This window comes from Rattus norvegicus, chromosome 4 (genome assembly GCF_036323735.1).
Source record: "Rattus norvegicus strain BN/NHsdMcwi chromosome 4, GRCr8, whole genome shotgun sequence".
Classification (NCBI taxonomy): Eukaryota; Metazoa; Chordata; class Mammalia; order Rodentia; family Muridae; genus Rattus; species Rattus norvegicus.
In genome coordinates this window covers 16,762,453-16,790,116 of record NC_086022.1, presented here as the reverse complement: position 1 = coordinate 16,790,116, position 27,664 = coordinate 16,762,453, and the positions used below count along the sequence as shown (strand labels likewise).

Sequence of the window (27,664 nt, the reverse complement as noted above, 5' to 3'; positions counted from 1 at the left end):
TCCAATTGTTCATCATATTATGTTTAAAATAAATGCATCACTACACCATATTAATGGAATATATATGAGAAAATAATGAAATTCATTGCATTATTAAAAATTGAAGTAATACAATTTACTTCAAAGTCTAGAAATTAAAATATCATAAATGGTCAGCTATACCAAAATAAAACAAAGCAATCTGAATATCTTTTCTGCAATTTCACGGGCAGCATTAGGTGTCTGTGCCTCCTGCAGATCAATTCACTCAAATGGCGGCTTCCTGCTTTGATGGACATGGCTTGGACGGTAATGCATTTATGCTCATGAAATAGAACTCCGGCTCTGCAGCTTAACTTTATAACAGTTATCTTCTAAACATGACAAATGGAGAAAGAGAATCCGGGTCCCTCTGTCTTTCATCTTCCTCCTTCTTCTAGACCAGATTTGATCTTCATGCTTGTAAAACACTCGGATCACACCATAGCTCCTTCCTGAGCTTTCACTGAGAGCTAGAGAAAGAGAAAGGAACAGAAGAACAGGAGTCCATTAAAAAAAAAAGAAAAACAAGAAAAACCATTCACATTCTATTGAGTTTGTGTTTCACAGCCTCCAGGGAAGCTCCATGCCCACCTTTGTTGGCATGAAAACCAAGGGAGAACATTGCTTAAACCATTTCTATTCTTAGCAGAAATTCTATCCATAAAGGAGAGGGAAGTGGAGACTCGACTCCATGAAGATAATAGAGCTGTCTAAAGATTCCTTGACCTTAGAACGCTGTTTAATTAAAACCAGTGAATTTGGCTGACTCTATTTTTATGGCAGTGATGAATGTCAATGCTTACTCATTTTTGTTACACTTGAGGACTTAATTTTTCATGGATAGCTCCTGCAACAGACTGCATACTTCATTTCATGAATTACATTAGTGAGAATGAGATCATTACAGTAACTTTTACATACTAAAATATTTTTACACACCTCATTTAAAACGATAATCTTCTTTGGAAAACATTTACTTTTTCATGCATAGGACCGATTTGAAAAATCTCAAAGATATTTTTGAGTACATTACCAATGTCAGGTCTAAATGAAATGTCTTTATTGCTAGCATATTGCTAAAGTAGAGATTGCTGCAAAGCCTCACATCTAAACCCAACATTTCATAGGTTAGTTTCTAAGTTCTTAAAATAGTCAACTGTTAAGAAATAGTTCTTGGCACTCATAAAAAAGTATACTTATTTTCACATTAAGATCTACCTGCCTTGTCTGGAACCTTCTTTGAAGACTAGGCTGCCCTCAAACTTATTGTGGTCCTGTCTCTGCACTCTCAATACCAGATCAACAGGCATGAACCATCATGGTTAACAAAGGTCTTATTTTATTTATGGTTCACCTTTAAGTAAAATAAAATCTTAGTTACTCTGTACTTAATGTGTTTAACGTTTTTAACTACAAATGGAAAGATTGTTCAAGGACATTTATGTGATGGATTAAGAATAGGGTTTAAGTTATAAGGCCTGTTCTAACTTTCTGGCTAAGTGGTCCTCAAATGTCAGCACAACACACTTTTCTGGATGCAAACCTTATACTAATTCATATCTAATATAATCCAATATTACAAATTTACATCCAATTTCAAGTCCTCTGTGAATTCAATTAGAATTAATTCCACCTCATTTTGGACACATTATTGAAAGCCTTTTCAAATCTAATTCTGATCCTGGTGATTTGAGATGATTTGTATTTTAGAAACATTTATATGCAGGATATTTGTATGGCAGGATATCAAATGTGTCTCACCACATGAGGGCTTCAGGTAAAATGGAAATTTCGCTAATTATTAAAGAGGCTACAAATGCTTAATTTAAAACCTTATCTGTTTGAACCTAAGGCATTTAGGACAGAAGACATATGGAAATGCAACTGAGAAAGCAAACTATAAAATATAAATTAAAAAAAATGAAATGTAAGAAACAGCATGATTTACATGATACACACATAAATGAATTTATACTTTTAGATGTGATTTATGTGATTTATACATAGTGGCTATATTCTGAAGGAGTAGAAATGACAAAATGGACTCATTTTATTTTCTTTTTTAACACTCCTGGAAATCTGATGTGTAGAGTAATTCTCCCTCAGTAGAAACCAACATTAGATCCTTGTAGCTGTCTTTAATTACAAAAATACTCCTGGTATTTGACTCACTTAAACTTTTCAGCTTGGAAACTGCCGGGTACATCCAGAGTGACAGTCATAAAAACTCCAAGCTTAATTTACAGCTGAGGCTCCTGCACTGACTTGTTATCCATGATCCAGAAGCAGGATGTAACACAAAGGAATGGCAGCCGAGAGACTCTGTTTTCCAAGTTGTCTTTCTTTCTCTCCTCAGTTGTTAACTTACTTTATTTTGGATTACACTAGGCTCCAGTTTAATGGAATAAAACAGAGAGAGCCTGAAGAATTCTAAACTTTGAATCTTTTGTGACAGCTTTCATCCATTAGCTGTCTCATCCAGTGGGAGTCAGAACTGACCCTCCATCATTTGCCAAATTTCCATTCTATGCGGGTTTCTTAGGCAAACCTCTGCCCCTTTCCTTACCTGCATTTCTCTGACATCGGTTTTGGAGCCAGCATCCTCTCTCTGGAGACTTCCCTTGGAATCTGGCTGCCTTTAGGATTCTTTTTTTTTTTTTAGATAGTTCCATTAAAATGACTCCAGTCCACGTGTGTGAATTGGATTACCTTCATGCATTTTGGTCCATTTCAAATTATAATCTATTTTACTTTTTCTATTTCCTATCACCTACAATGGTTGCCAAACAATTATTTCTACAAGAACCCAATGGCTCTACACTGGCAGCTAATGCATTCATCCAGAATGAGGGCACTACCACTGTCCCTAACAGTAGTGTCCCTCCTTGCTTCTGGGCCTTTGCCTCTCCATAAATATCCACTCATTACAAGATTATATATATGATATGAATAACTTTTCCACATGAGAAAAGGTTGTTAGGAAATTCTATAATGAGATTCAATCTCCTGTTAGAATTTGTTCACAATATATCCAGAGCAACTGTAAAATATCTACAACCTAGTTCTAGTCACTGTGTCCCCCCAATTCTCCAGACTCTGGTACATCATGTTAACTAATGGAGCTGTCTTAAAAGTGTCTCCCCAAATCAATATCATTCTCTTCAGAGCCCAGGATAGAGAGTCAATTAATACATTCCTTTCAACAACAGCAACATTTTATAACTCATCATTATTTGGATTACTTTGTGAAAAGCAAAGGGAATTGTGTTAATTAGAAATATTTTCTACCACAGAGATGTTCAGATGTGGGTAGCTCAGAATCTTGAGGAAAAAGTCACTATGAACTTAGGACTGGTGTATTTGTAGGATGTGCATACAGAGACAAAAGGAGAAGGCCAAGCAGAGACGAGAGAACTGATGGCTCAGAAGGAATACCAGAGGGACCAGAAACCACAAAAGCACAGGAAGGTGATCTCCCCGCAGCTTAGATGGTGCAGTGGAGCTGCTCACTGAGGAAGAGGGGGAAAGGGAGGGACTACATTAGGTAAAGTGGATACAGAAGTCCTCTGTGAACCCTCCTGGGGCTCTGGAGGGAGTACTCAGGGTATCATAATATGAGGAAAGAATATTCTAGGCAGAGCGAATGGCAATGAAATCAGTAATGGCCATGGCACTTTGTGGTGGGAAACAGGTAGGTAGCAGCAGTACAGGGAGTGCAGACAATCTGAGCCTCTTCAGTCCTGGTGATCTTAAAGCTTGCTTTTCCACTGAAGCCTTTTGATGGTGCCTTTCAGAATTGTATACTACTCAAGCGTACATAAGTGAGTGTGAATCACTGGTTCTTAACTTTCCTAATGCTGTGACCCTTTAATAGTTCCCAGGTTGCGGTGACCCACAGGTATAAAATTGTTTTCATTGCTACTTCATAACTGCAATTTTGCTACTGTTATTTATCATAGGGCAAATGTGCGTTTTCATATGGTCTTAGGAGATCCCTGTGAAAGGCGTTCATGACCTATAGGATGAGAATCACTGGTATAAATGAAAGGCTAGAAGCATTGTGCAATCTTGAGTGACCCTAAGATAAAGAAGCAAAAGTGGAAGAATCAGACTTTAGCTTTTCCTATATTCCTCCTCTTCCGTTGATCTTGGCTCCATTTATTGTGACAGTAACCGTGATGTTTTGCCTGTACAAATTTGTAGAATGACAGACTTAAAAGGATTTTTAAAAATGATCTGCTGATTGCCCTCACTTGACATGTATGATTTGCTTGGCCTTACCACTGAAAACAGACTAAAGGGAAGGCTATATAAAATTAAATCACTGATGGGAGATCTCTCTCTCTCTCTCTTTCTCTCTCTCTCTCTCTCACACACACACACACACACACACACACACACATATATATATACATATATATATATATATGTAACATTATAGGGACTGAGCAGGATGTGTGTGTACATGTGTGACATGTGTGTATGTGCTTATGCATGTGTGCATGTTAAAACAAGTAATGGAAAAAGATGCCATGAATTTGGGACAGAGCAAGGAGGAATAAATGGGAGGTTTGCAGGAAGGAAATGGTAGGAGGCAATGATGTAATTATAGTATAATCTCAAACTATAAAAGAAGTAATTAAACTATGGAATCACTAGTGCTTTCCCCAAATCTGTTGGCACACCACCAATCTGTCTTCTCCCATCTTCACATGTAGGACTCTCCTTCTGGCATGCAGCTCACCATTGAAAAGTCCCCAGAATCCATGTTCAGGAACATGTAATGAATGAATGCCTCAAACATTACCAACCTCTCTAATCTAAAATGAAAGAAACAAACCATTCAAAAGTAGATGAAAACGTGATTTGCATGAATTGCTCTCTCCGTGCTGAAACACTGAAATGTACACAGAAAATATATCCTTTAATAAACAAAAATGCTAAAATAAGAATTGTTACAGAAATTAATCTTTTTTTACTAATTTTTCGGGAATATAATTTGCATCTGATATGAGTAGTCACATTTAGAGTTTCATTATTTTGGATGAAATGATAATAAACAATATAGTGAATATTGACTTCTAACCAGGAGAGATGTATTGTTGAAAATGGTTTGAAGATACTGTATGAAATGAACCATTAAAAAATTATTTATTGCATTTAATGATCTATTAAGTAACTATTGTTGTCAGTACTATATAGTGACCATATGTACACTGATAAATTATCATCACATCTTCAAGAGAAGCTCTCTATGAATAAAAGCAGACATGCAAATTAGCGATTTTGGATCAGTCAGTCAATCAAATGTCAGGGCAAGAATGACACAGTGATAAAGCAGTTGTGTGAATGGTGGGAAGAAAGCACTGCAGAGAGGGAGTCCTGGAACAACAAGCAGTGCTTGGAGTGAACTCACCAGGCAAGAATGAGTAAATGAGAATCCTGAAAAATAACATAAAAATGTCCCCAGATGCGTGAAACAACATACGCAGCATATCATCATGGGTTGTGGAGAATTAGCTTTCAATCGAGGTCTAAAATGTAGATGGCCACACAAGCTAAAGGTATGGGGTGCTCCAATCAAGGGAAATAATGAGATTTCATAAATTTATTTATCTCATAAATGGAATATTAAAAATTGATCTATCTCTGGCAGACTACTTTCCCACCTTAGGATACAAATGCATTTTTCCCTCAGCTAAAGAGTCCCTCCTCCAGATTGTTCCCAGACTGCAATTGTCACCCAAGCTCAGTTTAAAACTCCCTTCTGAGGAGAGGCATTTCTCTGCTGTAGGCAAATGCTGAGCTGTTCCTAAGCCTTTTCTAACCTTCGCACTGTCCTTGTGCATAAATCTTTTGCACAGGAAGAAAACAAAGAAAGAATAAATACCAGATTTACAACTTTACGTAACACGCATTCCCTGTATTTCTTCACTCTTCCTTCTTGCGAAGGAGGCGGGGAACATGATAGAAAATTGCCAAGCAACATTTGGTGCAGTGAAGACTCCGGGGAATAGTTAGCTGGCAACGAACTCCGTGTTCTCTAATAGACATATTCTTTCACTAACATTCAAATATGTGTGACTAAAGCAGAAGAGACCCTTTACAGAGACGTTTGCATGTCATTATCTCCAAGGGAAAAGTCTAATGCAAAATTAACAGGTAACAGGACCAAATAATGGAAGATTTTGAACGGAATATAAGAGGTAATTCTAACTGCTTAAAGAATATTGTGTATGTAAATGTTTCCACCTCCACAGAACAACCTAAGGGGTCTCAAGAGAAATGAAGGAGGAAGTACGTTTCCATTGGCTGTATGAAAAATTATGGTTTTATTTACCCTTTCTTATAATGAGGACTTTAGAGAGACACTTATTTATAAATTCAAATTCATTAAAATTTTTAGGGGTCTTGAAGGGAAATTAATATGTTTATTATTTTATAATCCATAAAACATCTTAGTAAATTCTTGGATTCTACAGTCACACACTCATATAAAATCTCCATGCCCCTTGGTCTTTGATTTCAATTCAACTATCCACAAACATCTATTTACATCCAATGAAGGCGTTATATCTTGATTTCTAGTTGTCTTACCAACTGTACTATTAATTAGATAAAAATGACAGAGGGGTTATATCCAAAATATACAATGAACTCAAGAAGTTAGACTGCAGGGAGACAAATAACCCTATTAAAAATGGGGTTCAGAGCTAAACAAAGAATTCACAGCTGAGGAATGCCGAATGGCTGAGAAGCACCTAAAGAAATATTCAACATCTTTAGTTATAAGGAAAATGCAAATTAAAACAACCCTGAGATTTCACCTCACACCAGTGAGAATGGCTAAGATCAAAAACTCCGGCGACAGCAGATGTTGGTGAGGATGTGGAGAAAGAGGAACATTCCTCCATTGTTGGTGGGACTGCAGACTGGTACAACCATTCTGGAAATCAGTCTGGAGGTTCCTCAGAAAATTGGACATTGAACTACCTGAGGATCCAGCTATACCTCTCTTGTGCATATACCCAACATATAAAAAAGACACATGCTCCACTATGTTCATAGCAGCATTATTTATAATAGCCAGAAGCTGGAAAGGACCCAGATGCCCTTCAACAGAGGAATGGATACAGAAAATGTAGTACATCTACACAATGGAATACTACTCAGCTATCAAAACCAATGACTTTATGAAATTCGTAGGCAAATGGATGGAACTGGAAAATATCATCCTGAGTGAGGTAACCCAATCACAGAAAAACACACATGGTATGCACTCATTGATAAGTGGGTATTAACCCAAATGCTCGATACCCTAGATGCACAGAACACATGAAACTCAAGAAGGATGACCAAAATGCGGATGCTTCACTCCTTCTTTAAAAGCAGAACAAGAACACCCTTGGGAGGGAATAGGGAGGCAAAGTTTAGAACAGAGGCAGAAGGAACACCCATTCAGAGCCTGTTCCACATGTAGCTCATACATATACAGCCACCAAACTAGATAAGATGGATGAAGCAAAGAAGTGCAGGCTGACAGGAACCGGATGTAAATCGCTCCTGAGAGACACAGCCAGAATACGGCAAATACATAGGCGAATGCCATCAGCAAACCACCGAACTGAGAACGGGACCTCCGTTGAAGGAATCAGAGAAAGGACTGAAAGACTTTGAAGGGGCTTGAGACCCCATATGAACAACAATGCCAACCAACCAGAGCTTCCAGGGACTAAGCCACTACCCAAAGACTATACATGGACTAACCCTGAGCTCCAACTGCATAGGTAGCAATGAATAGCCTAGTAAGGGCACCAGTGGAAGGGGAAGCCCTTAGTCCTGCCAAGACTGAACCCCCAGTGAATGTGATTGTTGGAGGGAGGATGGTAATGGGGGGAGGGTGGGGAGGGAAACACCCATACGGAAGTGGAAGGGAGAGGGGTTTGGGGGATGTTGGCCTGGAAAACAGGAAAGGGAATAACAATTGAAATGTAAATAAGAAATACCCAATTTAATAAAGATGGAGAAAAAAATTTAAACATAGCCTAACATAGGAATCCCAATTGGAAAGTATTAAAAATATATCCATAAAATATATCTGTATTGGGGATTTGTAGTTGGGGTGATATACAGGTTGAATAAAAATCACTGAGATAAACTGAATAGGACATGCAATTTTTTCAGAGCTACTGATGAGAAAGTAGAAGGCCTAATTTGTGCAATTCTGGAAACCTGTATATGGGGAACACTAGAACTTTTTAAAACGAAACATTACGGATATTAAGTAGCCTTGTGTTTGAGTTTACAGTAGGACATAACCAAGGCAGTGATGGCATATGCACCTACTAGTCAGACTACCAAAGACTCGCAATGGGGCAGTCACTCCTGATCAATAAAAACGATTGCTATGAACTATTTTCTATTCTTGCATCATATTATTTTTTCCTCTCAATGACAACTTTATACCTCGATTTCATAAAAGTCATCTTTTCCTTTTTAGAAATTTGTAATAGCTTTGCTTTTTTTCTAAATTTGACTGTCTCCTCAAATGTCCAGTTTTATACAGGGATTCAATTGTGCTCTAAATTTCCTGAAAAATGTCTTGCCCTGTGATCTCGTAAAGGTTGTCTTAAGATTAAAATCTTATAAAGCAATAAAATGATTCTTGTTTTATAATTTCTCTTGAAGAAACTTACCTCTCCTTTTAACTTTAAGAATCATTCCCTCCAATAGATTATAGAAGAGACAATTGTGCCAAATCCTCACCATTTTTTTCTGAAATTTGAATCATCTTATTCTTTTAAACCATTTCAAACCTTTTAGATGTATTGGTTTCGGCAGCATTTAATCTACCAAGTAATTTTCTCTTCATGTTCACCGATAGTTTCATGTGTTTCTTCTCCTCCTGCTAACATAGTCTTCCTTTTTCTCTCAGGACTTGTGTGGGATGTAAAAAAAAAACCACAGTCACAAAACAACTGGTTCAGAAGTCAAGCTGTCAAAATTTGAAATGAGGGTTTGGAAGAAAAGTGATAGAAAGATCTGTGGTCACCTGTAATGAGTCCAGTAGATAAAAGGCTTTTAGCTGATTACATATGCATTAAAATACTCTTTATTTAATTGAGAACTTCAAAAACATTTAAGCAAATGGTTAAATAAATTGCATGAAATTACACATAGTACATGGGCAATATGTTTTTATAATCACGTACTTTAGAATGCCTTTATATACATGTTTAGTACATATTTATAGGAATATTATGAAATACACATACTCTGGTGAGAAGCCAAGAATAAAATGACTACTATTTATCATATTCCAAAACATCTATGAATCTCAGAAATGTTAAAAGAAAGCTATACCATATAAAAGAATGCCTAGGCAACTTTCAAGAATATTAAAACTATTATGAGGGGTAGGGGGGGCTTATCTACAAGAAACCTGGAGAGGGAATAACATTTGAAATGTAAGTAAAGAAATATATCTAATAAAAAATTAAGAGAAAAGCAATGATCATGTTTCCACTTAGATGTTTTTACTTATATTTAAATCTGTGGTTTATTTTCAATTATACTTTGTATATTATACATATATGATTCCAGATTTATTTTTCTGTAAAAACAGACTAATTCTCCAATAACTCTTTGTTGAAAAAACTGTGTTTTAACATTAAAATCATTTTTGAATTTGTTGAAGAAAAAAGAACTTCATACTCAATCTCTATGGTCTTCCTCTCATTCTGGAGTCAGGAAATGGCCTCTGTGTAGGTACAATGGAGGTAAATTCTGAAAATGGTATTTTGGCAATGTCAGGAATTTGAATTTAAAGTTTATTTCCCCATAACATTCTCTACAAGAAGAATCTTTGCAGTATCTTAAAGACAACACTGACTTCTAGATCCTGCATAAAGTCTACAGAGAAAAGAAATGGGTCGCTCCAATTCTAGATCACATTCTTTAAAATCCAAGTCTAGATCACAGTCTAGTTCTGGATCAAGATCAAGATCAAATTTTAGAAAGAAGAGATACAGTTCTAGGTCTTGTTCCAAAACATATTCAAGGTCGCATAGTAGAGATCATATTTATTCTAGAGATTACATGAATAATAGAAGAATGAGATGACCTTATGGGTACAGAGGAAGGGGTAGAGGGTATTATCAAAGAAAGTATATGCCACCAAGGTGACTATAGACCTGTCTGGAATAGAAGGCACTCTAGGAGTCGTAGACAAGGTAGGTCACAGTCAAGGAGTACAAAAAGAATATCTGTATTTTTTTTCAAAGATCCTGAAGAAGACCTTGCCATTCACACAGATCCTTAGGTCTCCATGATCATTATCATCTCATTCTTCATCCCTATATAGCAAATTTTCTGTCTCTAAAGATGAGGGTCGCAGGAAAAACAGACCAAAAAAGCTAAAGGGGAACCCCAAGAAGAGAGTCCTTTGAAAAGCAAATCACAGGAGGAACCAAAGGATACTTTTGAACATTATCCACCTGAATCCATCTGACAAATTTAATAAATCTGCTACATATGGTGATTTTTGGCATGGCCTTTCAGCTTATGGTAATAGTTGAAGGTCACCCTATGAGTCCTTCACCTATTGCTACCCCACTCAGTCAGAGTTCATCATGCCCCCATGCTTAGTACAGTCCACTCTGCCAAAAATATCCCCTCTCAGCATTCACAGTCCATTCAGCACAGTCCTGAGAGGTCTGAATTCGGTTCTGTTGGGAGTGGGTCTAGTTGACATAGTCCTTCTCAGAATAGTTCCATTCATCACACCCTATCAGGAAGAAGCCCTGCAAAGACAAACACACCACAGAACATTCCAAGAGAGGACTCTAGGGGGCTATCTTCTTTTTATCCTGATGGAGGAGATCAGGAAACAGCAAAGACAGGAAATTTTTTTTAAAGGTTCACAGATGAAGAGTCTAGAGAACCAAAAAAAAAAAAAAAGAGTCTGCAAAACTAAAATTCCATGACTCATGACTCTGAAGGGGATGACACAGAGGAGACAGAGGATTACAGACAGTTTAGGAAATGGGTCCAGGCAGAGCAAGGGAGGAGCTTCGCTACTTCATCTCACTGGAATACTGAGGAGGAAGGACCCAAGTACAAGTCCAAAGTTTCACTAAAAGGTAATAAAATGATGGATTTGGAGAGGAAAAAAATTATAAACTGAGACTGCACACCTAGTAGAAAATCCTAGCACTGCAAAAGATAAGCACAAGGACAAAGACAAAGGCTCTGACAGAATAACAGTGAAGAAAGAAGTGCAGTCACCGGATCAGGTAAAGTCTGAAAAGCTCAAAGAGCTCTTTGATTACAGTCCCCCGCTACACAAGAGTCTGGACGCACGAGAAAAGTCCATCTTCAGAAAGAAGAGCCCGCTGAGGATCAAATGATAGCTAGTGATTCTCACCATCTCGAAATCAAACTCAAAATGGCACCTATTCCTCTCGACAATTCCAACAGACCTGCCTCTTTGACTAAAGACGAGCTACTTCCTAGAACGTTTTCCATTCTGTCAAGAAAGAGCAAGAATTCCAGTCCATCTTTGACCACATTAAGTTTCCTCAGGCCAGCAAAAACACTTCAGAGTAATTTACACAACACACTGTACCCTTGGTTCATCTTGTCAAAGAGCAATACTTCAAATCACCTGCAGTGACCCTAAACGAGCAGTTCCCTTCATACCAGAAAGCTATTAAAGAATACAGTACCTGGCAAAAGAGCCCTGAGATGTATGGAGGGTGAACATCTCTCCAAGTGCTCTGAGTAAGCATACCCGTTTAGCAGGAGAAGAGATAGTTGTTAAAGAAGAAATTCAAAGGGGAGATAAAAAAATTAAGGCCTGATTCAGCTGATCTTTGGCATGACATTGACCATCACCGGAAAGAAAGAAGAGTGGGGAGATTCCAAGGGTTCCAGGGAATCTAGTGGATCAAGAAAGCAAGGAAAAACACCAACAGATTACAATGACTAGAAACCTTACAGAGATGACAACAAAAATTAAGGTAGAGAGAAAGACCATTCTCTATCATTGCCCTCTTCAGCTCACCTTCCTCACCCGGTTCTCGAGAAGAAAAAGAGAGTAAGAAAGAAAGAGATTAAAACTCACCATGAGAGGAAAGACTACTCAGGATTAGCAGACCGAGAAGATACTTTTTTCCAAATTAGACACAGAGCAAGAGCCAGAGGAGTTTTTGCTGGGACAAATGCTGGTCCAAACAACTCAAACACCACTTCTCAAAAAAGATTGAAGGAAGAGGAATGGCACCCAGAATACACCCCCCAAAACAAGAAGTACTTCTTACATGATGACAGAGATGCTGGTGTTTACATGATGACAGACATGCTGGTGTTTACATGATGACAGACATGCTGGTGTTTACATTATAACAGACATGCTGGTGTTTGCATGATGACAGACATGCTGGTGTGGATTGGGCCGAAAGAGGAAAGGGCTGTGGTGGTACTTTTAAATACGGCAGCAAACACTTTAATTTCAAGAAATTAGGTAACAGTTCAAAATGGAATCATGACAAATACCAAGAAGATGGAATTATTGAGGATGAAGAAGAGACCATGAAAAATAACGAAGAGAAGAAAGACAAACAGAAAGAAGGAAGACGAATCATCTCAAGATGGCATCAGGGAGCAGAACTCCACACTTACACTATTTTTTAAAAACTGATCATTGTTTTCAAATAAAAATGTAGCATTTTACTTAAAATGTACTGTTTGCAAGTAATCTATAGAAATTTTGTTTTAAGTTTTCAAACATATATTTCATATATCTTGAAAAATAGACTGAATGTTGAAAATTATATTGACATGAAGTAGAAAATGTTCAGTTAAAAAAAAGAACTTCATACTCATTGACTTTAAGTGTTCATTAGATATTTGGATATTTTGCAATCAATTGTCAAAGGAAACATTAAACTTAAAAGGTTCACAAAGTACATTAATCCAAAAACTTAAAAGGGCAAGTAACTGTATCTATTTCAAAATCGAATATGTTTAATTTCTTCCCACAGATGACTTGGATGTTTGCTCACTATTGAAAAATACAGAGCTCCAATTTCCCAAGTCAATGGTGGGTGGGTATAGTGGCCTGTCTATAATCCAAGCACTTGGGAGGAAGAAGCAGGAGATCTCTGGAACAATCTTGCCATATAGACTGACCAAATTAGTGAGTTCTGGTTTCCATTGACAGAAGAAGTTAGTACACAGCTGGAAATCAATCAAAGAACTGACATCAGCTTCTGTCCTCCACATATATATCCACACACATGCATGAATATCTGCATTCATGTGTGCACACACATGTGAACACGTGTACATGTACATGCATATACATCACTTTTGTTAAAATGAAAAAATTAAAGTTAAGCTGGATTAAAATAAAGCTTACAACATATAACTATATGAACAACATACTTTTTAAGCTCAAAACTATAACTGAAGGTATATATTGAGAAGTACTATAGAAAAGATATTAAAGAAATTAAGATGTATATTTAGGAAGTTTGAGGAAAACAATTTTAGACAGACATTTGCTATTGTGATCAGAGAAGTAAAACACAAGCAAATTGCATTTGATAGGTTTTCTGTATATATGGGCATATTAAAATTATAAGACTATTTAAAAGTCTTAGCATTCATGAAGTGAAAAGTGGAAGAGTGGACATTTTTGCTTTAATTCCACAGAAATGAAGGGTGAAAAAGCGAACAGACAAAGATACTTGATGTCACAAAGTCAAAGTATCTAAACTTTTGCAATGTCTAAAAATTCTACTCAGAAATGCTGGGAAATAAAAAAAATGTACTTTTGATTTTGTCAGATGGTAAATTAATGATAGAAGACTGTCAGGCTGTAAACAAGTAGAGACCAAAAATTAAAAAGGGGAAAATCAGATAATAATGTTCACACACCAATACTATGTGTGGACTGAGTGAGAAAAACGGTATATGTATCAGGGTCCAGAAAGTATTATCCTAGCTTATTTTATGGATAAGTTCAATATACCAATGAAAATATTAGGTTCTCATTGGAGAACCTATTAAGATATATAAAACACAAATATATAAAAAACTTAAAAGCCAGAGAATAAAAATGCATACATTTTTATGTTTTCTTTTCTTGAGCCAGTCAAACTTCTCTATGATTTATGAACTCCCAGGTTAAGCAGGAGCAACACTAGAACAAAACTTCTTCCACAGCTGTCCTATCTACTCTGAATATTTTCACTGCCATGAATTTCATGCAATAGTGTTTTATGAGGACCAAAGTTCTTTTTTTCTTCCTCCATCTTTATTAACTTGGGTATTTCTTATTTACATTTTGATTATTATTCCCTTTCCTGGTTTCGGGCCAACATCCCCCTAACCCCTCCACCTCCCCTTCTGTACAGGTGTTCCCCTCCCCATCCTCCTCCCATTACCACCCTCTCCCCAACAATCCCTTTCATTGGGGGTTCAGTCTTTGCAGGACCAAGGGCTTCCCCTTCCACTGGTGCTCTTACTAGGATATTCATTGCTACCTATGAGGTCAGAGTCCAGGGTCAGTCCATGTATAGTCTTTAGGTAGTGGCTTAGTCCCTGGAAGCTCTGGTTGGTTGGCATTGTTGTTCATATGGGGTCTCAATCCCCTTCAGCTCTTTCAGTCCTTTCTCTGATTCCTTCAACGGGGATCCCGTTCTCAGTTTAGTGGTTTGCTGCTGGCATTCGTCTATGTATTTACCGTATTCTGGCTGTGTCTTTTAGACGTTTTTGCAATGAAAATGAACTAAGACTCTTGCTCAATTAGCTAAATTTTGCTTTTGGTTAGAGTTAGTTTTGCTATCTTTTTTTTTTACTGTGTTGGATAGAGTCAGAACATTAAAGCATTTGCTTTTATACTCTGGACAGTCTGAACTCTTTCCTGACTTAGACCTTCAGTTGTTCTTATTGGACGTAGACTGGGTCCACTCTATGATAGCCAGACAATCACTGGACTGCACCAACCATGACACAGCTAATGTACATATCAACTCACAGCATCTGTAGTTACCTTCAGGTGATTTGTATAATATCAAGTCTGTCAAAGTTTCAACATGAATGGGGGAGGCTGCCCTGACCCAACCCTAGGTGGAGGGGTTCTTGGCAGTTATGATTTTGAGGGATATTAGATGCTTTGGAGACATGGCTGCTGTTAGGTTAACCAGGCCTTTGCTGCTGTCTGCATACTCATGAGCACGTAGGTAGAACTAATTGGACTTTGAGGTGTTAACAACAACAGCAACAATAACGATAACAACAACAAACACCCAAAGACGTGAAATTAAGGAGTCATAGTGGTCAGCACCAGGGCCGTTGGAGGGAGGTATTTATGTACATATTCAAAATAAATAGGAAAATAGATGACATTTCCAAAGATTAAAAGTTTTAACATCACTTCTTCTTTTTTAAAGAAAGTTATCCAGTATTTGTAGATGGTCTTCTTGGAGCACCATGGAGGCAAAGCTTGGGGGTGGGGGGGAAGTACTAATCTACAGTAGTACGAATGTGAATAAACTCTAGACTGGAACTTGAAATATATATAAACTTCTATATAAAAACAAATAAAAAGTTTCTGCTCAGGTTGGTGATGGGTAGAGATTTCCTGTTAGACATAGTTGGATTAAAAGTCTGAGGATTGGGCTGGAGAGATGGCTCAGTGGTTAAGAGCACTGGTTGCTCTTCCAGAGGTGCTGAGTTCAATTCCCGGCAACCACATGGTGGCTCACAACCATCTGTAGTGGGATCTGATGCCTCTTCTGGCATTCAGGTGTACATGCAGGTAGGGTACTAAAATACAAAAATAAAAAATAAAAAAGTCTGAGGATCTACAATATGCAAAATAAATCAACACAATGAGATCACTATTTCTATATGGGCCTAAGCATATGATAAGCATGACCATGGACCTGCTAGCGAGGGTGTCATCTGCACTCACCAGTGCTATCCCCACCATCACTCAGACTCTGACCTGGAGCTGCCGCAAACTCTGAAGAATCTCATTTCACTTCTTAAACTAATGCTCGTTTGTAAATATCTCAGTGTCTACCAGTGTGTGCCTCTCTGTGCTTTACCATGCTAAATCATTATTATGGATGTAAAGAAATAATCTCGTAAGTAATAAAATCTATTATTACTAATTATTAATCTGTAGATGTTTTGCCTTAAGGAAATAAATGATGAGCATTGACATTCCGCCAGACAATGTACCAGGTCCAAAAAAGGCAATGATAACATGGCATGGATATTGTGCTACACACTATCGTTCATTCTTGATGTAGAAGGCAGGTTTGAAAACAATGAAGGGTCTCAGTTCACACAGGACTGAGAGAGGCCTTTGCAATAGGAAAAAGCAGCAGAATTTATTTTTCAAACAAAAGTGGTCCCAGAGGTTTATCTTCAGGTGAGTAGGTCGAAACCTGGTGTATAACGGGCTGTATTTTAGAAAGACATGGAATCCTGAAATTCCTAGGCCTAAAACGTGGTGGAAGACTGTCTATAGCATTGTCTCACTTTGCTCTAACGTTCAGTTTTGAAATTTCGGACTTTCTTTATATTCCAAGGACCTTATTTTAATATCTAAAAATCTTAAATAATCCATATTGTCTCAACTCACCTGGGATAACAATCTTACAGGCATATAAAGGAAGATGGTGTTGTATGCATGATGTCACCTTGACCTGAGGAAAAAAAACAAGGAGAGGAGACAGGATGCTCTATGAAACTATAGTTGGCAAAGCAGTGTCCTCTCTGAAAGAGTTCAATATCGAACCACGAGAACCTCGAAGTGTGTGATGCTATATAGCAAAGCAGAGAGAGGTTGAATATGGAGCTTAAATTGCTAAATCAGCTAAGTCTAAAATAAGACCTAGGCATTTCTGGATGGCCTTGTGTAATCACAGGACTCCTGGAAGTACAAGAGTCTGAATCAGTGTGATGGGATGCGTGGAGGGCTCTGATGGAAATTATGGTTTCGGATACAAAGCAAGGCGATCTCAAACCAGATAAAGGAAGAGGAATGCTTCCCCCCTTTTCCCAACTTCCAGAAAGAGCAGAGTCTATCATTTTGAACTGTAACTGAAGATGATCTCTCTGTGTTAGAAGTCTCATCACAACTTTATAAATGGTGCTGGAAACTACCGTATGTGTCACTTTTTTTACAGAAGCAATAGAGCTAAAAATACATAGAAATGCTCACCTGTCCCTTGATATCAAGAGAGCCCTTGTCTGAACGTATACTGAACTACAACAATTCCAAAAGTGTGCCCCATGTCTGTACATCTTTAACAAGTATTTTTAGTTGAGATATATACTTCTTCACATCTAGATAGAATTTTTAGGTCTGCTTTCAAATGCCAAGTTTTCTAGCCACTTCTATTTACAAAGGTCAATATATATAGATAGATAGATAGATAGATAGATAGATAGATAGATAGATAGATAGATAGATAGATAGATAGATAGATAGATATATGGCTGAAAGCTCTAATGTTACACAAATATGTATCAAATCACAGCTCTATCCTTACTGATAATGTAATTTAAGTAACTTATAATATAAAGACCTTTATTTCCTCATTTATAAAACTAAATAGAAAACTCTTAAGTTTGGGCCTATAGAACCATACATTGAGACCAGGATTGAATGTAATGATTATTAAGGAAATTATTCTTAAAAGATGACAGTTACAGAATGAGCAAGACAGGAAAGGGTAATTTCAGGTCAAATTCTACCTTCAATAAGCTCTTGCAAGGGAGCCTTGAGGTGGATATAATGTCTGAGATTTCCTTGCTACTAAAGAAGACAAGTTGGTCTCTTCTACTCACTTGGGCCGCACTTGGGAAATGTATTATGGGAGAAAAGTTAATTTCCAGGTGTTTCCTTATGAGCTTCTAATCTAGAGCAGAAAACACCCAGTAGTTTTTTAGGCATTCTTTCAAAGATGGACAAATTATGAGAAGCAAAGGGATTTAGAAGTTAGGGGAAACGTTTTTCTTTTTTTTTTTTTTTCCTTTTTTTTTTTTTCTTAACTTGAGTATTTCTTATATACATTTCGAGTGTTATTCCCTTTCCCGGTTTCCAGGCAAACATTCCACTCCCCCTCCCCTTCTTTATGGGCGTTCCCCTCCCCATCCTCCCCCCCTTGCCGCCCTCCCCCCAACAATCTAGTTCGCTGGGGGTTCAGTCTTAGCAGGACCTAGGGCTTCCCCTTCCACTGGTGCTCTTACTAGGATATTTATTGCTACCTATGAGGTCAGAGTCCAGGGTCAGTCCATGTTTAGTCTTTAGGTAGTGGCTTAGTCCCTGGAAGCTCTGGTTGCTTGGCATTGTTGTACCTATGGGGTCTCGAGCCCCTTCAAGCTCTTCCAGTTCTTTCTCTGATTCCTTCAACGGGAGTCCTATTCTCAATTCAGTGGTTTGCTGCTGGCATACGCCTCTGTGTTTGCTGTATTCTGGCTGTGTCTCTCGGGAGAGATCTACATCCGGCTCCTGTCGGCCTGCACTTCTTTGCTTCATCCATCTTGTCTAATTGAATGACTGTATAAGCATGGGCCACATGTGGGGCAGGCTCTGAATGGGTGTTCCTTCTGTGTCTGTTTTAATCTTTGCCTCTCTATTCCCTGCCAAGGGTATTCTTGTTCCCCTTTTAAAGAAGGAGTGAAGCATTCACATTTTGATCATCTGTCTTGAGTTTCATTTGTTCTAGGCATCTAGGGTAATTCAAGCATTTGGGCTAATAGCCACTTATCAATGAGTGCATACCATGTGTGTTTTTCTGTGATTGGGTTACCTCACTCAGGATGATATTTTCCAGTTCCAACCATTTGCCTACAAATTTCATAAAGTCGTTGTTTTTGATAGCTGAGTAATATTCCATTGTGTAGATGTACCACAATTTCTGTATCCATTCCTCTGTTGAAGGGCATCTGGGTTCTTTCCAGCTTCTGGCTTTATAAATAAGGCTGTGATGAACATAGTGGAGCACGTGTCTTTTTGGGGCATCTTTTGGGTATATGCCCAAGAGAGGTATAGCTGGATCCTCAGGCAGTTCAATGTCCAATTTTCTGAGGAACCTCCAGACTGATTTCCAGAATGGTTTTACCTGTCTGCAATCCCACCAACAATGGAGGAGTGTTCCTCTTTCTCCACATCCTCGCCAGCATCTGCTGTCACCTGAGTTTTTGATCTTAGCCATTCTCACTGGTGTGAGGTGAAATCTCAGGGTTGTTTTGATTTGCATTTCCCTTATGACTAAAGATGTTGAACATTTCTTTAGGTGTTTCTCAGCCATTCGGCATTCCTCAGCTGTGAATTCTTTTTTTAGCTCTGAACCCCATTTTTAATAGGGTTATTTGTCTCCCTGCAGTCTAACTTCTTGAGTTCTTTGTATATTTTGGATATAAGGTCTCTATCTGTTGTAGGATTGGTAAAGATCTTTTCCCAATCTGTTGGTTGCCGTTTTGTCCTAACCACAGTGTCCTTTGCCTTACAGAAGCTTTGCAGTTTTATGAGATCCCATTTGTCGATTCTTGATCTTAGAGCATAAGCCATTGGTGTTTTGTTCAGGAAATTTTTTCCAGTGCCCATGTGTTCCAGATGCTTCCCTAGTTTTTCTTCTATTAGTTTGAGTGTATCTGGTTTGATGTGGAGGTCCTTGATCCACTTGGACTTAAGCTTTGTACAGGGTGATAAGCATGGATCGATCTGCATTCTTCTACATGTTGACCTCCAGTTGAACCAGCACCATTTGCTGAAAATGTTATCTTTTTTCCATTTGATGGTTTTGGCTCCTTTGTCAAAAATCAAGTGCCCATAGGTGTGTGGGTTCATTTCTGGGTCTTCAATTCTGTTCCATTGGTCTATCTGTCTGTCTCTGTACGAATACCATGCAGTTTTTATCACTATTGCTCTGTAATACTGCTTGAGTTCAGGGATAGTGATTCCCCCTGAAGTCCTTTTATTGTTGAGGATAGTTTTAGCTATCCTGGGTTTTTTGTTATTCCAGATGAATTTGCAAATTGTTCTGTCTAACTCTTTGAAGAATTGGAATGGTATTTTGATAGAGATTGCATTGAATCTGTAGATCGTTTTTCAATTCAATCAAAGAGAGCTGTGGCACCTGTGCCATAGAAATTGAGGGTTCACTGTCTCTCTGTCTGTGCATGTATGCATATGTGTGTGTGTGTGTGTCTGTCTGTCTGTGTCTCTCTGTGTGTGTGTGTGTGTGTGTGTGTGTGTGTGTGTGTGTGTGCGTGTGTTGTTTTTGAGACAGGGTCAGATTAGTCTAGCCTAGCAGGATTTTCCTGTCTTCATACCTGGACTCCCAAATACTCAGGATGTAGGCACACACCATCATGCCTAGCCTTTATACTTGTCCTAGGGATCTGCACTCAGGAGTCCATACTTGTACAGCAGGAACTTTACCAACTAAACACACACTCTTTCGGTCTCTACCTGTCTCTCTGTCTCTTTCTCTGTCTCTCTGTCTCTCTTTCTGTCTCTATCTCTCTGTCTCTCTGTCTCTCTCTGTCTCTCTCTGTCTCTGTCTATCTCTCAGTCTCTCTGTATCTCTGTCTGTCTCTTTCTTTCTGTCTCTGTCTCTGTCTGTCTCTGTCTTGTCTGTCTCTCTGCCTCTCTTTCACTCTTTCCCTGTATCTGTCTATGTCTATCTCTTTCTTTGTCTGTCTCTCTGTCTCTTTCTGTCTCTGTCTCTCTCTGTCTCTTTGTCTCTTTATCTCAGTCTCTGTCTCTTTCTTTGTCTGTCTCTCTATCTCTCTCTCTGTCTCTGTCTCTTTCTTTCTCTGTCTCTCTATCACTCTCTCTGTCTCTTTCTTTTTCTGTCTGTCGCTCTCTCTGTCTCTGTCTTTCTATCTTTCTCTCTCTTTCTGTCTCTGTCTGCCTCTCTGTCTCTGTCTCTCTCTGTGTCTCTTTGTATGAGAGAAGACAGAGAGACACATCCAATATCTACGTTTTCATAATGTATCATGTCTAATGCTGTGCTCTACCCATAGAATGCTGTTATGAAATTGTTGCTTTAACATACATATAAAATCAAAACACTCAAGAAAGCAACAGAAAGCAAGGAAATATGCAGAAATGAAAGCCATCAAATTAGTGGAAAGTTTACACTTGTGAGATCACAAAATGGTGTTGATTTCTGTAGTACTGTCTACAGAGCACATTTGCACCCTGATGACTATTTGTTTTTATCCTTTAATAAATTGACAGATCTAAATTCCTGTAGAATTACTGTAACACTTTCTAATCGAAAACCATTCAGACATTTGCTACCTTGAATCTCTATATTTGATAATTCATTCTATTTTAGTAGCAAATTAAAATTGTAAAGTATGTTCACATTTTATATGATGCTTAGGTTATTGTCATATACATTCCACTACATTTTAACAAGTGATACCACACCCTCTGATTGGGTTCAGTGACTTGGTGAAGGTTGCACAGCAAAAGCATATTTCAAGGGTCCAGGTTAGTTGACTCTATTGGTCTTCCTGTGAAATTTCATTTCCTTTAGGGCCAGCAACCCTTCCTCCTATTCTTTCATAAGACTTCCCAAACTTCATCCACTGTTTGCCTGTGGGTGTCTATATCTGTCGGAGTTGGTAACATACTCCTGTCTCAAAACAACCAGAGTATCATTAATAGAGTTAGGGATTGTTGCCTGCCCATGGGATGGGTCTCAAGTAGGCCCACTTATTGGTTAGCCATTCCCTCAGTTTCTGCTCCATTCCTTGTGCATTACTTGTAGATAGGATAAATTTTGGGTTGAAAGTTTTGTAGGTGGGTTGGTGTCTCTATCACATGACCAAGGAGGTGGTCTCTTCAGGTTCCATATTCCCATGTAGTTCCATATTCTCATATGTAATGAGTCACAGCTAAGATCATCCCCATTGATTCTTGGGTAACTGCCTTCTCCCCAGTGCTGGAGAAGCCTCCCACCTCCACCCCCACCACCTCTTCACCCTGTTAGTTGTAGGTTTCCATTCATTTTCATGGCCATCTAGCCATCTCTCCCATCCTATCCCATTTCTGACCCCGAATCCCACATTCCTCTCCCCATCTCCCCTCCTTCCTCGTTTCCTCCCTCTGTCTGTCTCTTATGACTCTTTCTTCCCCCTTCTAATTGAGATTCAAGTTTCTTCCTTTGGCCCTTTGTTTTGTTTAGCTTCTTTGGGTCTGTGGAATGTACCACAATACCTGTGTTTTATGGCTAATAGCGTAAACTTTTGGAGCTCTCAGAGTCTGAACCACCAACCAAAGATACTAGACTGGACCTCTGCCTCCCCACTCATATGTAGCAAATGTGCAGCTTGACCTTCACGTGGGGAGCAGGGGCTACCCCAAAATCTGTTACCTATACATGGGATATATTCTACTAGCTTGGCTGCCTTGTATGGCCTCAGTGGGAGAGAAAGGGTCTAGCCTCACAGAGACTTGAAGTACCAGAGTGCAGGGGATACCCAAGAGGACCCCACCCATTCAGAGAAGGGAAGGGGGAGGGAGAAAATTGTGGAAGGGGGTTAACTGGAGGGGTGGCAGTGAGTGGGATGTAAAGTGAATAAATAACATTAATTAAAAGTTTTTGAAAAGCATATTTCATTTCTGAATACCAAGATTGAGATCTCTACACAATTCACCTTAATTCCATGAGTAGAAATCTAGTCATAAGACAAAGGACATACTAAGATTGGAAGAAAGAAAATTTCATAAACAAATATTGAGAGGTTCCACCTCATGGAGTAGACCTTGAGTGTAATCAGACCTAGGTTGGTTACTCCCACAAGTTTTAGGCCACCATTGCCCTAGCATATTCAGGCTAGACACTTTGTAGACCAAAGGGTTGGCTTCTTGGTTGGTATGTATGTTTCTCTTTCTGGTAGCCTGCAGAATACCTTCTGGTACTAGAGACATTAACGTAGGGATAAAGGTTCTTTGTAGACACTAACTCAAATTGTCCGTGTTTGATGTGTTGTTTGCATGCTGTCGTCTGCAATGGGATCTTACTTCAGCTTTGAGAGTGTAAACTATTATCTTGGCAACAGCCTGGATTGCTTCAGTACTTCCACGGGGCTCCTTTGGCTAACAGTGCAACTGGATGTTACCCGGTTCAGGTACTGCAGACTTCATTTGTTGACAAGAGGTGGCCATTGTTCGGATGCTACATTGTGATCATCTTCATATATTGGAGGAAGTTTGCACTGCATTAGATTTTTATACCACCCCCCAATGCCTGTCAATGCTAGTTCTCTCTCCATACATTCCTTCCTCAACTCCCGCTCCCCATCCCAGCCCATCTGGTCCTCTGATTATACTCTCCCCCACTTACAGTCCACCCATTAAATCTATAATGTCCTCTATTTTCCCCTCCCAAGAAGATCTATGTGTCCTCCCTAGTCCCTCCCTTCTTCTATACTTAACTGCTATGGTGTATACATAGTGTATCTTGGTTAACACTTATCTAATATCCACATGTATGTGAATACATACCATATTTATCTTTTGGGGGCTGTGTCAGAGATGAGAGTAAAAAGTAATGCATTACATGTGGGTATGGAATTTGTAATTTAATAAATGAAATTAATTAAAATAAAGTATTTTCCACCTAAAATCAAGTTAAAATGATGTAAAATTTGCCCTGGATGCAAACGTGATTGTTATCTTGATAAAAAAAATAAACATTTGAGAAATTTTTCAATCTATTCCTAAGAAATACTGGGTTAGGTTGGGAAAAAGTGGAGCAGCTGCTCAAAATTTAGGAAACTACTTTTCTTATGCTTTCATCTTATAAATGGGAAATGTCAAAAGAACCTTTTTGCCAATTTTCATTATAACTCACAGGAAAGTCATAAACCAGTAGTCAAAGGAGGGCATGTGCCCACCTAGTCTAGGTCTGCTTACTTAGCAGCCTAGCTATGAGAATTCTCTGAACTGCTGCTCAGAAAACTCTTCACGGCCATGCTGGGTAACTGGGGGTGTTGTTCCTTTTGTCGGGGTTGTTTTTGTTGCAATGGAATTACAGCATTTCTCACTTCTCCCTTTTTCCTTCTAAACCATCACATATACCCCCATGCTCTCGGTCAAATTCATGTCCTCTTTTTTCATCAATTGTTGTTGCATGCATATAAGTATAGGTATACCCAAATATAATTCTTAAATATAACATGTCCAGTCTGGAATTAAAAAAAGAAATATTGAGGGGCCTGGGGATATAGCTTTGTGATACAGTACTTGCCTAGCATGTACAAGGTATTAAATTAGAAAATTAGCATTGGTGTATACATACACATAAATATATGTACACCTATTGACATATATGTATACTGATGCATACACACACACACACATACACACACACACACACACACACACACACACACACACTCCAGTCCTTCAGTGAATTTACAACATATACAGGGGTGTGTGTGTGTGTGTGTGTGTGTGTGTGTGTGTGTGTAATAAATGGAGGCAGGATAGAAAAGACACTTCTAGAGAATACAGAAATAACCAATATAGGAAACAGCTACTGCCTTCAGGACTATAGGATAGCATTCAATCCGAGGAGAGAATAATCTAGAACACCCATTCATTTGCTCTTCTCTCTCACCCCGACAAGGCAGAAAGCAATATAGTTCAGTCTCATTGACATTGATGTGGCCATCATTCAATGGTCAAAAAACTGGTCAAGAGGTCACATAGTTGGTGAAGACATACCTGTTGCACTGCCAGGAAAAACTTGCAAGAAAGCCTGTGACCAGTCAGAGAGACTTTCTCAGTAGGAGGCTATGAGCTGTGGGATCAAAACACTTCCCAGATTCTTCACACCACTGACTGGACAGACAACTGCAGACCCCAACATAGAGGAAGCAGAAGTGTCTGAACCACTCTAACAAAACTACCATTGCCATTGGTGACCGTCTTGGTTCACTTTCTATTGCTGGATTAGAGCACTCTGACATAAAGCGACTTGGGGAGGAAAGAGTTGATTTTGTCTTACAGTCCATCCTGGAGGAAATTTAGGGCAAGGATTCAAGACAGGCACCTCTAGGCAGGAATCAAAGTATAGATTACAAAGGATCACTACTTACTTGTTCTACTTGGCTGGCTCAATCTGGTTTCTTATTCTACCCAGGACCACCTGCCCATGGTGGTACAATTTCATCCTTCCACAGCAGCCATTAATAATAATAATAAATGCTCCACAAATTTGCTGATAGGCAATCTGGCAGAGGCATTTTCTCAACTGCAGCTCTATTTCCCAGAGAAATATCCCGTGTGTCAAGTGAACAAAATCTTACTAGGAAAGAGAAGGGTTTAGATTCTGATTCCGATATCTGCAGGCAAGTCAATACAGTGTGGACTGGGAACTAACACAGAGCTCTGCAGCTCTGTCAGCCTAAGGATGGTGAGAAGGGGCCTCCTAAGGAAAGCGGCTGAATCACTGTTTTTCTTTTGTCCCAAAAAGGAGAAGGCCTAAATCTATGGCCACACTATACTGAGTCCTGCTATGACGTGTGCTAAGTAATATGGGTAACAGGGAAGAGCTCAAGGCAGTGATTGGATAGAGCTGTGAAGACAATCAAAAGGGTCTGGATGCAGATGCATGAGATTATTGTTACAGTGGTTAGATGCATAACTTTATAAGATATAAAAACGGAGGTAGGTAAAATCTATCATTGCCTGCCTCCCTCTCCCCACCTGTAAAGAAGTCTACAATATAACCATAGTATAAAACCTGATAACCAATTAGAACTTTAAATATCAGAACACACAGTGATGGTAATGTGTAACTGGTGTTAAACAAATGCCATCCCATTTGCTATGACTGTCACTTTCCACTCAGGATGGTGCTTCATAATCCTCAGCCTAACTTCAGATGAGACTGGGCTTCCAATGGACACCTCGCTGGTTCCTGAACACTCCTGAAGGCCAATGACTGGGTAGCCCTCACCAGTCATAGCTAACTTTCTGGACATCCATTTTCTCAAGTGGAAAAGGCATGAAGTCGAGCAAATCCACCCTTTGTAAAGATCTTCAGTTCTGACCTAATTTGCTGTGGTCTCTATGAGGGGTGGGGGTGGAGCGGAAAAGGAAGGACCTGCTGTTCAAAGCTAACCTGTGCAGGGCAGCCCTTTCCCTGCCTTGCCTGATTTTCTCCTCACTGCATCAGGCCCCGTTAGTATTGTTAACCCTATTTAAAAAGAAGCGAAGAGAGAAAGGTGAAGGCGCCTGCTAAATGTGGGACTCCTGCAAAGCCCCGCAGCAAAGCCAGGATTCAAACCCCCTCTTTTCTGTCTGGGTCAGCTAAGCCTTTTGAACTGCACTGCTTCCCTCCCACACTCTATTCCAGACATAAGGATCTTAACCGCTGATAATTCCCGTGCTCTGATTTTACAAAGACGAGTGGGTGAGTGATTTTTTTTTTGTCTGAAACGTATTATTTCAAATTTAAGCAAATGAAATTTAAGCTATGGAAACTCAAAAAGCACCACTCAGGGTTTCCCTGGAGAAATCAGCGGCCCTCAGCTTCCTGTGCCTTGCTTAGTTTTCCACCTGGCTCTAAGAAGGGGAAGGAGCTAGATGGGGGTACAGCGAGCTGAGTTCATGCTCCATCACCAGCCTTCTTTCCCTTCCTGTAGCAGAGGTTGTTTGTCTGATTAAACTAAGGCTTGACTCCTGTCCAGATTAAACTCTCCATGTCTATGTCCAGTCTCTTACACCAGTTATCTCCTTAACACCTCCCCCACCGCCCCTTTCCAGTTTTCAACTCGGGCAGGTGCCCTCTACCCAGTCTCCACTCAATCCTCTTCAGTTTCTTCCCAGGGGACACATGGCCCTGCTCTGCAGATGTTATTTCACCTTCTTCTTGCAGCCAGGACGACCAGACTCGTTCCTCTAACTTTCCTCTATCAGAGGGCCACTTCTGAGAACTTTGCGAGGAACGTAAAGACTGTAAAAGTGGAGCGAGCCAACAGTGAAGTCTCTCTCCACCGGCTCCGGCTGGGCTGCCAGGCCCTCTGCAGTTCCACTCTAGGACTCCGAACTCCAGCTTCCTCGCGTTGGGATGGAGCCCCAGAAGACTGGAGGCGCTGCAGATGGGCCACCCGGCACCGGGCTTGCCCTCGGGTCCCCGGATTTCTGCTTTGTCCCTGCTGGGGTGTGAGCAAGTCCGGGCGTCCTGCAGGCGAGCAGCCCGGCTCGCAGGGAAGCTATAGACAGGTCCACCCAAGGATCCAGGCTCTTCTCGCCGGCCTGCCCACGCCGGGCCTCCGCTCCCCTCCTTCCCGGCTCCCGCCTCCTCCCGAAGGCTGCGGGGCGGCCCGGGGCCTGCCTCTCCCCGCGCCTTCACTACCGGGTCAAGCCGCGGAGGGAGGGAAACCGCGGCGAAGCCCTCCCTGGCGCTCCACCCGGTGCGCGCGCCTCCTCCCTCCGCTCGCATCCCCTATCCCCCCCCCCACCCGAACCCCCCTCTGCCGCCCGCTTACATCCTGCCAGTACAGTACAACTAGTACACAGGCTCACACGCGCACACGCGCACACACACGCGTTCCCTACCGCTGCCACTGCAGCTGCCATGGATAT

The 27,664-nt window shown here is 39.8% G+C and overlaps 1 protein-coding gene and 1 pseudogene across 1 annotated transcript; one reads left to right on the top strand and one right to left on the bottom strand.

The window, feature by feature from the left end:
* 4921504A21Rikl (RIKEN cDNA 4921504A21 gene like) lies at positions 1–27,521 on the bottom strand. Its single transcript, XM_017593102.3, has 3 exons — positions 26,942–27,521; positions 16,682–16,745; positions 1–491 (listed from the first exon to the last, which is right to left on the bottom strand). Exons 1-2 carry the CDS (start codon positions 27,519–27,521, stop codon positions 16,696–16,698), a joined length of 630 nt encoding a protein of 209 aa, XP_017448591.1. The 3' UTR covers positions 1–491; positions 16,682–16,695.
* Bclaf1-ps1 (BCL2-associated transcription factor 1, pseudogene 1) lies at positions 9,949–12,714 on the top strand (annotated as a pseudogene).
* Positions 27,522–27,664: the final 143 nt, after the last annotated feature.